The 15,093-nt window shown below is 56.6% G+C and overlaps 1 protein-coding gene across 2 annotated transcripts in view; it reads left to right on the forward strand.

Annotated features, from left to right (window-relative positions):
* Window positions 1–12,975: 12,975 nt before the first annotated feature.
* Window positions 12,976–15,093, forward strand: part of SLC25A48 (solute carrier family 25 member 48) — a 43,783-nt gene continuing 41,665 nt past the window's right edge. For both annotated transcript variants that reach the window (XM_030869551.2, XM_060296239.1), the window contains exon 1: window positions 12,976–13,214. In XM_030869551.2, the coding sequence (XP_030725411.1) occupies window positions 13,169–13,214 (46 nt within the window). In that variant the 5' untranslated portion in view covers window positions 12,976–13,168. The remainder of the gene's footprint in view (window positions 13,215–15,093) is intronic.

The raw sequence follows: 15,093 nt of genomic DNA on the forward strand, positions 1-15,093 counted from the left end.
TGGAAAAGCATAGGCTGAGTGCCTACAATGAGCCAGGAACACCAGACAAAGACCACCGCACACACGGAGCAGGCAGACCACTGACTAAGAGAAATGCTTCAGTGCAGAAGTGAAGGGCGAAGTGATCCGGAGTCACGTGGGGGAGGCAGGGGCTGGGAAGGCTCCTCTGAGCTGAGAGTCTAAGAGAGTCTTTAGAGCACAGGCTCTAAAGCGGGACCTGCTTGGTGTGACTGACGAAGGGCAAGAAGCCTGGTGTGTCCCGCGGGCACCTTGCAGGTGAGGCTTGTGGGTAAGCCGACCCTGGATGGGAGCCACCCTGGGTTGTAACGAGGACAGCCACATTTGGAAAACCCCTCTGGCCTCCAATGTAGGCAGGAGCTGGGGTGGGAGCTGGAGAGGCTGGGGGAGTTGGGTGCAGTGACAGATGGAACTCCCTTCTCTTCCCAGACGTCCCAGAAGAGCTGCGAGGCTGAGCCCAGAGTCTTGCCCTCTCAGAGCCTCCTGCAGGAGGACGACCCAGAGCCCCCGTCCCAGCAACTGCAGGCCACCGGTTCAAGGGGCAGTGAGCCCCGCAGCAACCTTGACCTCTCCCGTGGGCCCCTGGTGGCCTTGGAGTACCTGCCCTTCTTTCGCACCTACGGGCAGCTCCTGGCTGAGGAGGAGCTGGCCCCGCGGCCCGAGGTTTGCAGGGACCGAGGAGGAGACCAGAGTATCAGAGAGGAGGACTCAGAACCACCCAGTGGCTTCTTCCCTTACTACCGCTCCAAGGAGGAGCATTTTCCCAGCCTGGCCCTTCCTGGCAGGTGGTGTGCAGGCTCCCGTGACCCGCCCGCCAGGAGGGAGCTGCAGGCTTGCTGCTGCTGCAGGACGACAGTCAGCGGCAGGTGTTCTGTGAGTTGGGGAGGCCACAGAGGGTGCAGGGTGCAGGGTGCACTGTCCCAGGGCCCCACACCCCAGGAGGCTTGACCAGGCCCCCGAGGTCGACTGGGGCTCCTGGAGCAGCGTGTTGTTAGATAAGGGCACAGAGCCTGGAGGCAGGCTGCCTCAATCCCAGCTCGGCCACTTGCTCAGAGAATGTGTTTTAAGCCTCATGACCCTCAGTTTCCTTATAAAAGACAGAAAGTAATAGTAGCTACTATTTGTTTAGTCCTTAGGCTCCCAGACAAATGATTCGTGTGTGTCATTTCACTTTTCCTAGTAATAGTCCGATGAGGTAGGTCTTGTTATTTATTCCCATTTTATGGAATGAGCCTTGGAGAAGTTAAGCGACTTGGCCAAAGACACTGCTAGCAAGAGCAGTCCTGGGATTTGACCCAAAGCCCGTGCCCTCCAGAGTTCCTAAAGCCACTCCAGCCCCACAAAGCCAGCAACTTGCCCTGTGACTGCAGGATGGAGGAGGTGGGATGTGTGGGTTCTAATCCCAGCTGGGAGCCCTGGGAGGGCTGAGTGACATCACATCGCCGAGTGCTTCCCTTCTGTAGAAGGTACGGCCCTGGCTTCTTCCCCTACGCTACTGTGGAGTGGAGGCACAGGCCAGTCCTGGGAGCCTGGCTGACCATCTTGTCTCCTGCTGACCCAGGCTGGCCCGGCAGGCCCAGACCTCATCTCTGGGCTCTCTCGCTCACCGACTAGCTGCCCCACCCTGCTGGCCTCAGCAGGGCACTCCTGTGACAGCGGCTTGGATGCGCCTGTCTCCAGCGACGTCGCCTTCGGGGGCCAGGCCCTGTGTGCTCCAGGATTCGTGCCTTACTACAGAAGCCCTGAGGAGTGTCTGCGCACGAGCCCTGGGCCTCCCGCCTGTCCACTTTGGGGCCAGGAGTCCACAGGGAAGCTGCCCGGGCCTGGTGCAGCCTCACTGCGCCGGAACAGGTGCTGGGGGCGGCAGGGACGACCGAAGAACAGCCCCCAGCACCTGATGATTAGCACACAGGCTGTGAAATGGCTGGCGGTGAGGTTACCAGAGCTCAGTGCGCCCTGGACCTGGAGCTGGCCTGGGACTGCAGCCTTCAGGCCTTCATTTTCCCCCCGGCGGGAGGACTCCAAGCCCCGGCAGGCTCCCCTGTTGGGCTGGAAAGAAGACCCTGCACCCTGCTAGCCAGTGGCTCTACCCTGGGGTGTGACTCAGCAGAGGGGAGACCTCAGCCTGTACCCTACGTTCAGCCCCACCCCCGGGAAGTGACCCTCCCACCCCAGCTGCTTCCACTCAGCTATCCTAGCTGGGAAACCTGCCCAGTGGAGAGCAGCTGCCCCAAAAGTGCCTCCGCTAAGCAGAAGGGGCAGGGCTGGCTGGACACCTGGGAGGCGCAGAGACCAGAGACGAGTTTGTAAATAAATCATTTGACTACAAGGGTTGGCGTTGGTGCACTAATTTGATGCTTTGAAGTAATACCTGTGGCTTCCGTGTATTGAGCATTTACTATGGACTAGGCACCTCACAGAGACCGTCTCCATAATCCTTAGGGGCATACGCTTGTGTCATCGCCATTCTACAGTTGAAAAAACAGGCTCAGAGAGGTTAAGTAACATGCCCGAGCTCACACAGCTCACCAACAGAGGAGCTGGGAGTCACACCCAGGTCTGTCTGACCGGGGGTGGGGTGGGGCGGCTGAGTGCTTGAGCACTTCCCCACATGCCCCTCCTCCGTGAGTCTTTACACGGCAAGGACAGAGCCAGCTGCTGCCTGCCAGGCTCCCTTGGACCCACCCCCAGCTCTCCTTTCCTCACTGCCCCTCTGCCTTTCCTTCCCCAGCTTCCTCCTCTTTGGAGCAGCAGGCAGGACACAGCGACACAGCACACATCTACCGAGGCCCTGCCTTCTTGGACTTCGCGGATGTGCTGTCTGGTGCCCCAACTCCAGGTTCCCCCCACGCACCACAGCAGAGGGCCCTGAGGCTGAAGCAGATGGGATGAGGACACATGGGTGTGTCCGCCCACCCCACCCACTCCTGGGACTGAGCACACGGACGTCAGCTTCTGTTTGACGCTGTCCTTGAGTGCCCAGTCATACACGTCATGTCCCACCTTCACAGCCAGTCTGTCCCGCGGCGCTGATTCCATGACCCACACGCCCCTGATGGCTGATTCCTGTTCCTACACCAGGGCAATGCCTGCACCTCCTCCCCACTCTTCCTGAGGATGAGGAAGTTGAGGAGGAGGGGAAATAAATCAGTCGGTCACACTTCAGGTACGTGGAAGAATTTCTTCTAAAAAAATCCACTTTTTGATATTTCCTGCGACTTCCCTTTGGGCTGGGGGACTTGGGGTTGGGAGTATGATGGACGAAATCTAGGTGCCCTTGCTGGAAGACTCCTTGGCTTTGCTCTTGGAGTGGGGGAATTGGCCTGGTCCCTTGTGTGTTCCTCAGGGCCGAGTCTGGGCTGGGTCTGTGCTGGCTGGCATCCTTGAGCCCTCACTGCCCTCAAACAGTTGGGAGGTGTCTGGGTGTGAGTTAGAAACCAGGGCGGGGTGCCACTCTTTCTTCGTGTTCTCCGAGCTGGGTCCCAGGTACAGCTCCCTCAGTCCGTGTGTGGGGCTGGTAGAGAGCACAGGTAGGGCTGGGAGCCCTGCAGCCAAGTGCCAGGGCTGAAGAGACCCTGGAGCTTTTCAAGACTGAGAGCTCTCTTGAGGGAGTGGTTTGCAGGAAGGATCTGGGGCAGAGAGGTCCTGGGTAAGCGGATGGGCTTCTCTGCAAGAGCAATTTGCTCCTCATCCATTCAGCTGGCACTGGCCAGGAGCTGCTCTGTGCCGACTCAGACATGAGCACACGTGAGGACGCAGAGGCCGGAACAATGGTGAGAGTTAACTTCTGTTGAGTGTTTACTGTGCACCAACCACAGTGCTGAGCACTGTACATGATTTAACGCACTGATTTTGACTTTGGTTAGGTACAGTTAGCAGCCCCATTTTACAGAGGAGGATGTCCAGGCACAGGGAGATTAAACGGCCAACCAAAGAATACAGAGATGGAAAGCTTTAGAGCTAGGATCTAAACACTATCTAGCTCTGGAGTCCATGCTCTTCACTGTTATGCTTGTATTAGATGTCTATTTCCTTGTAATAAATTATCTCAAAACTTGGGGGCTTAACATAACAATGAACACAATTTCTCACAGCATTAAGGTTCAGGAATCTGGGAGCAGCTTGGCTGGGTGATTGTGGCTTGAGATCGCTCGTGAAGCTGCAGTTAAGGTGTTGGCCAGGGCTGCACTCATCTGAAGGCTTGACTGGGCCTGGAGGATCTGCTTCCTCCCTCACATGGCTGGCAAATCGGTGCCGGTTCCTGGCAGGAGGCCTCAGCTCCTCACCTCGTGGGCCCCTCCACAAGGCTGCTTGAGCAGCCGCGCAACATGGTAACTGGCTTCCCCAGAGCAAGTGATCCCAGAGACCAAGACAGAAGCTGTAATGCCTATTAACAGCTGAGCCTCAGAAGTCACCTATTTCTACCTCTGCCGTATTCTGTTGGCCACACAGGTGAGCTCTAATTCAGTATAGAAAGAGACACCACAAAGGCATGAATGGTGAGAAGCATTGGGGACCATCCTGGAAGATGGGCTACCATATGCTCTAATATAAGGTATAGTGCCAAATTCTGGGGATTCGTGGGGAGAGAGGGCTCATTCACCAAAGCAGGCCCTGGAGTCGGGGTGCGGCATCAGAGGGAAGTGGCATTAACACTGTTCTTGGGAGGGATGTGCTAAGATAACAGGGCTGTATCCCCAGAACCCAGCATTATGCCTAGTTCACGGGAGATACTCAAGCGTTCATGGTTGGATGAATGGATGAGGCATCAATAAGGGCAGAAAAGGGGGCACATTCTGGTTTTATGGGGCCTAAACTTAGGGGAGGAGTGGAGGAAGGGGGATGGAAGCCTCCTTGGTCATTCTGAGGCAACTTCGGAGGCTGCATGCAAGAGGAAAAAGGTGGAGCTCCTCAGGAGAAGGTGGAGAGGGGGCTGGAAGAAGTGACAGGCAGGGGCAGAGCCAGAGCTCGGCTGCTCTGCTGGGAGACCCGGCTGCAGCAGAACCGTGTAAGGCATGAGGCAGTGGGCAATCTCCCTTCTGCACGCCCCTCCCCAAGTGGACTGGTACCTCATTTAAGGCTGGTTCTCCTCAGCCTTCTCCCTGGCTACAGATTTGTCACTTAGGAAATCTCTACTTTGGAGAAAATTGAATCCACATGGTTTTGAGATTTTGTTCTTTTAAGTTTTTGCTTTGTACTTGCATCAAAAATGAGATGTCCTTGGAGTCCTTTAAATCACCCCTCTCTAAACAGGAAGTTCCTCTTTGCCATGTTCATACTGACCCTGGAGCAGAGAGCAGTGGTTTGGGGTGGGTTCCAAGCTGAGAGTTTTGTCACCCCATCTCTTTCTTTGAGGTGTGGGGTCTTAAGTCTGGCCTTTCTTTTAATAGATGGAGAAACTGAGGTCGGGAAGGAAGAGTGCATCCAGAGACGCAGAGCAAGTGGGAGGACCTGTGCCATCTCTGCGGACGGAACGTGTTGCTGGTTCTCGTGCCCACGCCCCACCCTCACCCAGAGGCTGATGAGTGTGCTGTGCGTGTGCTGGGTGAGGGGAGCAAAGGGACACCACAGCCCTTCTGAGAGGCTGGACCAGCACAGGCCTCAGCCTCCCCAGGCAAGCCCACCAGGTTCCCACAGAAAGCAAGGCTGGTGTGCAAGGAGCCCAGGCCTGCCTCGGGGTGGGCCAGGGAGGTCTGTCCAGGTGAGATGCAGCTAGCCCCCAGATGGGTCCTCCGTCCACTCACAGGAGGACTGCGGACCGCCGATAGACAGCAGATGCCACCGCCCACAGAGGCACCTGGCCAGCCAGGGCCCTGGAGCTCAGACTCCAAGCCTTCAGCCTCCTCTCCCACAGCAGGCGAGCTCTTTTGGCTCCCGTGCTCTCTCCTGCCTGGGGTCACTCCGCTCTGCCCTCTGCCTGTGATGTGATGGATGCCCTCTCTACTGCCTCCGCAGGCCAAAATCCAGATCGTCTTTTTAGGACCAGCTCCTTCCTGAGACTTCAGAGTCTGGCTCCTTTTCTTTTTAGCTCAGGCATGAGAGGAGGTTGCCTGGTCTCCCTCAGAGTTCTGCCCCTGAAGTTTGAGCCGGCTGGTGGAGGAGACTCGCCACACAGCGGCAGAGATGGGGCCGCCATTCCCAACACAGACTCCTCTCTCACCATTCGAGTCACCAGCTCTCTGCACCCCAGGCAGTTCAGCACACAGCAGTGCTCAGCAGGGGCCGCCGGATGTGACCTCAAGAGCTGCAGTGGAGTCCCCCGGCCATCGCCCACCTCACGCCCCTCTTCTCCTGCGGAAATCCCTCAATCCCAGATTTCCTGGTCCCCGACTTGCCCGGCCTCCGCTTGTCCTCAGCACAAGCCCGCTTATGCCCATCAGCTGAGAAGGAAAGGGCAGGCTTGCCTTGTTCTCAGATGTGCACAGAGCCGTCTCAGCCCACAGGACCCTGGCAGGGAGGCAAGGACTGAGGGCAGCCCGGGGCGCTCCCCTTGATTCCTGAGACATCTGCTCCAGCAACTCTAAGAATGTGAGCGTAGTTGGCAAAGGTTAATACCATCTCCCTGATGGTGGAGAAGCTGAGTCAGAGAAGTTAGGACATTTATGCACAGGGGCCAGGGCAGGGAGGGGGCAGGGCTTTGGGGAAAGTCACCTCCACTTTCTGAGGCTTGACCAGGAGGCAGCACCTCGGTTATGCGCTGGGTCCTGGAGTCAAACAAAAGGTGTGAAGCCTTAATCCTCCACTCACGGAGGTTTTGTGTGGTTTTGGAGAAATTGCTTAACTAATCTGAACTTCATTCTTCTCACCTGCAAAGTGGGGAATTGCCTCACAGAATTTGATGAGCTAGTGTAGGAGGAACATATAGCACTGGCCCAGCTTGGAGCCCTGAGGTGGAAAAGAACCTGGTAAATCTGAGGCCTGGATGAGTCAAGGCAGGTGAAGAGATGGAGGTGTCACCTGTCCTTACTGGGGCCTCTCCCTCCAAGTACAGAGTCAGCTCCCAGGAAGCCTCAGATGGGTCCACATCAAGCCCCTCAGAGGTCCGCTCTGGCACCCTCAGACTCCTCCTGAGCCTCCCGTGTCAGCGCATCTTCCGTTGCCCAAGTGTATACTGGCTCTGACTCTGCCAGCCCAGTGCCAGGGAAACTGGGCCAGGAACCTCTCCCCCTACTGCAGCCAAGCCTGTCCTTTCCTCCTGGGAGTTCCAAGTGCTGTGCAGCAGCGCCCTCTGCTGACAGATCTTAAGAAGACGCCCACAGCCGACATCTCCATGGCCCAGAATTTTAGACTTCTCTGGACACTGAGGAGGCCCGTCTCTACTCTACAAAAAGCAGAGGGGAAATTGAGCCCTGGACTTGCCCAAGGTGCCCAGTGAGCAGCAGCACCAGAAGCAGAGCCCAGGCAGCCCAGCCTCCCAGCCTCCCAGCAGCTGCTTTGCCCCCTCACTTCACAGCCACTCGCCTCTGTTACTTGACTTGGAGCATCAAATTGAAGGGGCACTGGACCAAATACAGAACATGCTCTGAACAGACTCTGTCAAAGAACTGTCAGTAAAAGAAGGAATCCTGCCCCAAATGAGAAACTCCAGTGGCACCTTCAAAATCACTCATCAGAGTCAGGGAAGGGACCCCAGAGCTCCCATTGTCTGAGGCCAGCACAGGAGTGATGCAGCAGGTACAAACACCCAAAGAAGAAAGACAAGACATGCATGTGTCCCACTTCATTCATTCATTCGCACTCAATCATTAGTCATTACCGTTCATCTGCTCTGCAGCAGAGGCTTAGAATGCAGCAGCAGTGGACAAGGCGGACAGCTCCTACCCTCCTGGGCCTCCCAGGCATTGCACAAAGACTGACCAACACGGTGAGGGCTGGAAGGAGAAGCAGGGAGCCTCGAGAGGGGCAATGAGAGAGCCCTCTCTGCAGAGGATGTTTCAGCTTAGTCCTGAGGGAGGTAGAGCTGGCCTTGAGGATGGCAAGAGGAGGGAGCTGCAAGCAGAGGGAGCGATTAGTGCAAAGGCCCTGAGCTGGAAAAGCATCTGGAACTTTTGAGGGCCTGCAAGGAGCCGGGCTTCTGTGACATGCCAAGAAAGACCCTGGTCTCTTCTGCTCTGCCTTGTATCTAGACTCCTTCTTTGACTGCCAGCAGTCAGCAGGCCCTTCAGACTTGGTCTCCATGGCCTCCCCTTTTAAGGCCCGCTGAGCAGTGATGTCCACCGGGCCTCTGCCAGGCTCTGCAGGTCCAGAGGAGAATAAGGCAGTGCCCTCTTCTCAGTGTGTCCACAGTCCTGATGGGAAGGCAGACTATAATCCGTAGAGCGTGACGGCAGTGCTATGCATATGCCTGGAATGTTCTGGAAATACAGTTGAAAGATAGCAGATCCAGCATGGAGTGGGCCGTGCTTCAAGGAAGGCCTATCAGGAGAAGCTGAGCTGAGTTTCAAAGGAGTAAGGTGTGAGGGTTAGCTAGAGAAGAAGTGGGGAAAAGGGCGTTCCCGGCAAGGGAACATGTGGGCGGGCACACATGTGAAAAGCATGTGGGGCGTGCAGCACATACTACGCAGCTGGGGCTTTGGCCCGAGGGGAGGGCTGGGGTGGTAGGAGGTGAGAAGTGGAAAGGCAGCCGGACCCAGGCCCACAGACCCTCACATGCCAAGCTAAGGAAGTGGAACTAGACTCAAGGCCGTGGGGAGTCATTGGAGGTCTGTCAGCCGGAGAGCAGGAACAGATTCAAGGTCTCAGAAGCTCACTGTGGCAGCTGCTGGAGGGACAGAGGATCGGGGCAGAGGGACCCAGGGGCTCTGTCCACCATGATCCAGACAGGCAGAGGCACAGGGCTGGGCTGAGCCACATTGGGAGACGTCAGAGAGGGATGGATGTTGGGGCCAGGGAGGAGATGGACCCTGGACTTCACAGCTGATGGAATGAGGCCTTGGGGGAGAGAGCTGAATCGAGGGTGATGCCCAGCGTCTGGTTTGGGTGGCCAGCTGGGTGGGGCACTGGAGGGATAGTTAGAGAGTTAGTTAAACAGAGAGTCCATAAAAGGATGTGCTGAGTTAGAGATGACATGGGGCCATCTACTCCTCAAGTAGAGGAGTTGAGGAGAGGAGAGACAGGTAGGAGATGAGGTGTCGAGGTTGTGATCTGAGAGGTGATGGGTGTGGCTGGGAGAGGGTCCAGGTGAGGGCCCTGAGAGTCCCCAAACAGAACGAGGGGCAGGAAGTGAGTACTGCAGACAGAGAGAAGGAGGGAGAGCGCAGTAGTCAGGGAGAAAGGCCGCCCCACCGGGTGAGGGCAAGCTTCCAGAAGACAGAGGAGAGCAGGGAGCAGGGCCGGGTCTCTGCCGTGGGGTGTCAGTTGGGAGCACCTGGCCCAGGTGTAGCAGGTGGGGGACCTGGGCTTGGCCAAGGAGGTGGAGCCATGGGGCTGGAGAGACTCAGGGTGCAGCCAGGAGGCTGCAGGCCGGGAGTCGGGGGCCGGGGGGAGTGGGGGGCCTTCCCTGACTGCTGACTGACACTTGACTCCCCTCAGTGCTCTCACAGCCGCCCCCATGTGGCATCTCAGGCAAACGGTCCCCTCTCTGCCAGAGCCCTTCCCAAGAGCAGAGACTGACACAGAGTAGGTGCTTGGGAAACTCTTTACCTGAAAGGGCAAATGAGAAATGGGAAATGCGCCACTCATCATCAAAGACTGTCAGCATCGCCCATCTGCCGATCCCCACTGCGGTGGAGGATGCTCTGGGGGTTATCTTTGGGGAAGGAGCTGAAGGAGAAAGGAAATTGGGTTTCCTTCTGACCCTAGCAACCGAGGGAGTTGATCTCCTGTGCCTCAGTTGCTTTACCTGCTCTCTCCCAAGGGCGGAATACAAGTGTGCATGGCAGCACTACAAATGCTGCTCCAAAGCGGGGAAGCCAGGCACACGTAGCGGCTCAGAGCCCTCCCCAGAGCCAGCGTTCTGCTGGGTCTAGGATCCTCTGGCCAGGCCGTTGGCTGCCACGAGACCAGACCTGGGTCCTCCCCCTACCTCCCTTGTAGGTGTGCCTGCTGGGCAGATCTGTGGCCCACATTTGGGAACGGAGCACAGAGGTGCCTTCTGGAAAGGAGCCCACACCCTCCGCTCTGCTGCAGCTCATTAGCAGTTCAAGCAGCCGCTTTCTGGGCCCGGGAGGCTGTCCCAGGGCTCCGGAGCCTCTGCCTGCCAACTCAAGGCTTTCTTACTTGGTGCCAACACAGGACTGAGGGAACGACAGTCCTCCTGGCACCCTCTAGGTGGTCCTCCAAAAGAGCAGGCAGGCCTTGGTGAACTGGCAGACTCTCCACCTGTGGACTGGCTTCAAGGTGAGTTCACACAATGACCACTCTCTGGAGACCTTTCATTTCTCATAACTGTCCTGGCACACGTCCCAAGCATGGCAGGGCACAGCATGGTGAGGGGGGAGAGGTGCTACTGGTAGCCCCACTCCTCTCAGCCCTTTTCGGATCAAGCCTCAGTGGCAAACTTTGTCTTGCTTTGGAAGAGGGAGCCCTGGGCAGCTTCCACACCATGATGGTCTTGATGATGTGACATAAATGTGCCAGTGGGAGAGGCCCCTTCCTTCAGACATTACCCCTCACCATTTTTTGCAATCCCAGGTGCTAAGGCTGGGCCCCTGCTGGAAACTAGCAGGACACTGAGGTACACCAGTCCTCCTCCTTCTTGGAGGGAGGCCAGGGAGCTCTCACTGGACCAAAAGCACCTCCACGTAGCCAGGTCACATTTCCCAGCAAGCATGGACCTCCAGCTGGGACCTGGCTGGGTGCAGGGCTGCCTACAGAGAGGAAGTCTGAGAGAGAGGTGACCGCCCCTCTGCCTTCCTTCCGGGCTGGCTCAGGCTGAGCCTGGGCCTGGAGGGAGCTGGGCCCCTGCAGAGTCAGACCCTGGCCTTCCAGGTCTTGCCTGCTCTGGGGCCAGGGCCTAGGATGTGGCTGGAATGTCAATAAGCATCACTGCCTGGGGGTGAGACAGGGAAGAGAGAGGCCGTAGCTGATGGGGGTCAGCACAGGCTCAGGGAGACATGGGCACACCGTGAAGCACCATTTCAGGACAAGGGGCGGGATAGGAAAGTGGAGGGCGGGCTGAGAAGTGTGTGGAGAGAGGTCCAGAGCAAGGCTGTCCCTAGAATTCCTCCACCAGCTCACAGCTGGGGGGCATGAGACCCCCTGACTGGTTAGGGTTTCGTGAAACCTCCCTGAGTCTCCTACGAGCCGCCTCGTCTCTATTTTACAGGTGTACACAGTTAGGGTTCTACCAGAGAAACAGAAGCAGAGGGAGATTCTATGTTACATAATTGTAGGGTCCGGCTGGGCAAGTGTGACATCTGGAGGGCAGGCTGGCAGGCTGGAAATGCTCATCCCACAGGTGGCATTTCTTTCTCAGGGAAACGTCCATTTTGCTCTAAAGGCTTTCGGCTGACTGGACGAAGTTGACCCAGATTATCAAGGATGAGCTCCCAGACTTAAAATCAGTTGGTCGTCACCTCCACAGCATCCCTTCCCGGCAACACCTGGATGAGCGTTTGATCAAATCACTGGGTAGTGTCACGCAGCCAAGTTGACACATAAAAGTGACCATCGCCGGGATGACCCCCAGTGCCTGCTCACAGCTGCTGTGAGGGAGAGTGAGGAAGTACGACTTGGCACAGACTCTGGCTTGAAAACATCCTCAGGGCAAGGCAGCTCTGGCTCCCTGTGCTTGTCTGGGGCGTGCGGGGAGTGCGTTTGCAGGCTGGTCAGAAGTGTTCGAGCCAAGGAGGCTGAGCTGGGTTTGGGTCTGCTTGTCTGCAGGGGGTGGGGACTGGCTCAGAGAGCCCTGGGGGCTTTGTGGGTGGGGCATCAGCGGCTTCAGGGAGCTTCAAGGCAGGCACTTCCAGAGGCACAGCGTGCTGCCTGGCCACCCAGACCTCACGCCCAGGCAGCTCTCAGAGGAAATTTCCAGGCTAGCCTCAACCCTCCTGAAAGCCTGGCCAGGGGCAGGCTGAGAGTTTTCAGGGCTCTGGAAATTCCCACCTGGCCCGGGGTGCTCTCAGCAGGGGGCTGTGTGCCCTCAGCCAGGGGTGCTGCAGGACCTTCAAGTCTGGGTGGGGTCTCCCCTGGGCTCTCCACCGTGGCAGCTGGATCTCCTGGGAAAAAGCTCAAATCTGTCCTCACACAGCTAAACCTACAACTCAGGTGCGACAAGTTTCGTCTCCTAATCTGGACCAGTTTTCTAAAAGATTAAAATCTATGTGTCATACAATCATTTCCCTAGGAATGAGGATAATAATAACACCCATCTCACAGGGCTGCTGTGAGGGGTAAGCCCAGGTACAGTGAAGGGGGCCCGATGTCAGTGCCCAGGAAATGTTGAACATTATTAAGAGCGAGTACTTACTTAGCGCTGATTTGGAGACTGCCCCTGGGCTAGGTGCTTTCCACACATTATTTCAGTAATTCAGGAATAGATAGGGTTTTGAAACCTGGGGGCTAGAGAAAGGTGTGGAGTGCAGGCGGAAGAAGAGCCCCTGACCACTAAAGTTGTTATGGAAGATTGTGTGTCCTTTGTATTTTATAGAGAAACTGTCCATGGCTTTCAATCAGCTCAAAGAATTGAGAACTTCTGGTTTAGTTGATAGTTGGACATTCAATTATAATTATTTCAGCTCTGTTTTCGCTAAAAAGAGGATGTGTCCACCCAGCTAAATAATCCTATCACAGAGAGACCTTGGTGTTTGTAATCAAATACTTCTGGACTTCGGATAAAGCCTTCCTCTGTACCTCTTGTCATGAACTTTGAGAAATGTTCCTGAAATCATTTCCAGTGTCTCGGAGGAGATGTGAAGAACTACCATAACTACCGGTGGACACTCCCTCGCCTGGCCCGCGCGCTGCGCCTTTAAGGTCTACTGGGGGCGTGATGTCAGCTGCCCGCGGGCACTTGGAGCGCGAGCCCGGCGGCCCGCGCGCTTCGGGGATTCCGAGCCATTCCGAACCCGTTGTGGAGAAGGACCTGCCTGCCGGTAGCTCCGCGTCCCTGACTTCGCCCGTCCGGCGCGCTCGCCCGTGGGCCATGACCAGCAGACCCTGAACGGGCACCGACCCGGCTCCGGGAACGCGAGGCTCCGCGGCGCCGGCCATGGGCAACTTCCAGCTGGAAGACTTTGTGGCGGGCTGGATCGGAGGTGAGCGCATCCCCGGATGGGAGGGACCCCCAGAGGTGAGTGCGCTGACGGGACAGCCCGGCCCGAGAGGAAGAGAGCGAGTCAGCCGGGAATTGCGCAGGCGGAGTTTCCACGCCGTGCCGGGTCAGGGAGCTCCGCGCCCAGGCGCTGCCCACACGCGCCCTGGGTGCTCGCTGCCCGCCGCCCGGCTGGTCTTGCCGCTTCTCGCCTGCTGCCGCGACCCCGGGGGAGATTCATCCCGAGCCTGCGATTTGCCTCAAAGTTTGGGTCCGCGGAACTTGATCCTGTAATGATTAAACCAATGGTCAAAGCGGACAGCCAATGGAACGTCCCGGCGCGTACACACCCTTCGGCGCCCTGGTGCGCACTTGAGTCTGGGGACTCTGGGCTCACAGGAACTCGTGTGTGAGGGTGGCGTTTGACCGCCGCCCGCCCCCGTGCGCGGGATGCGGAGCCCGGCCTGGCGGTCAGGCCGGCCCTTGTGGCGTCCGGCTGCGGGGAGCGGAGCGCAGAGCTGGGAGCCCAGCACCGGCTGCAGGTGTCCGCTGCCAGATAGGAGGAACCCTTCACGTTTTCAGCCACAGCCAACTGTCATGCCTCTCCTCGGGCACTGCTGGGCCCGCCGGTCCCTTCCTACCACTCCTGGAGACGCTCTCTGCTGAGCCTGGGGTGTGTTTGCTTAGGCAATAGTCGCATCCATTGCCTTGCTTCTCCATTATTCTCTTTCCAATAGGTCTATCCCTCCTCTTTGCTCAGCTATTGGGGGGGGGGCGGGGGTGAGGGACTTTGCTTATTGTCAGATATAGCCTTTCTTTTGGCTCCATCTAAGAGGACCATCAGAAAAGAGCTGTTGGCGAATGCAGTCCCTCCCCAATGTAAAATCCTGAGACGCTCGCTCAGGTAGAGGCTATGGCCAGCATGTTTGTGCCCCACTAAGTGTTCTAGGTATGGAGACCAGGAGATTTGTAGGAAAGGAAAAAAAAAACAAAAAAAGCAGCTAACCAGCTAGGATCCCGGGTAGTTCCCCTTCTGGTGGCACCCTCCCACCTCCTAGCAGGAGTCCATGTCTGTCCCCCGCAGGTGACAGGTGGCTGCAGGGCCCCTGCTTCTCACCCTCCCAAGCAAAGGTGATTCCTCTCCCTGGGGGCAGTTCCATTGCACAGGCTCCCTTGGGTAGGGCTGAGACCTGCCTCTCCTAACTTTGCCAGTCAGGGGACTGTGCCCAGGGACCTGCCAGGCACATCCAGACCCTCTTCGGACAACCTTTCAGCCGTCCGGAGGGGGAGGCTTTCCTCGGCTGCCCTTTAAATAGTCAGACCAACTTCAGTAGGGCTGCCAGGGGCTTGGTTTGAGAAATGTCCTGGAGGGTAAGACTGTCAGAGCAGCTCAAAATCTCTGATGACACAGAGACCCTCCCCAACTCACACAGCAAGTAGTGGGTTGTCCTTTATTCTGAGATTGCCCTTACTTTGTTGATGTCAACATGGTTTTGTTTGTTTTTGTTTTCGCTTCCATGAAATGAACACGAATGTAGTAGCAGTGAATGCTTCATAAGTGTCAGGTGCTGTTTAAATGCTACATGGATACTTTTAAAGCAACTTTATTGAGGTTATTTTACATATCATAAAATCCACTCACTTCAAGTGTACAATTTAGGGATTTTTAGTAATTTTACCAAGTGTTGCAACCATTACCATAAACTAGTTTTAAAACATTTCATCCCCCAGTAAGATCCCTCATGCCCATTTACAATTAAACCCCATCCCCTCCCTCTCTCTCTGGGCAACCACTTTCAGGCTCTACAAATTAGTGTTTTCTGGACACTTTATATAAACAGAATCATACAATATGTGGTCTCATGTCTACGTATATTTCTTTA

This window comes from Globicephala melas, chromosome 3 (assembly GCF_963455315.2).
Source record: "Globicephala melas chromosome 3, mGloMel1.2, whole genome shotgun sequence".
Taxonomy (NCBI): Eukaryota; Metazoa; Chordata; class Mammalia; order Artiodactyla; family Delphinidae; genus Globicephala; species Globicephala melas.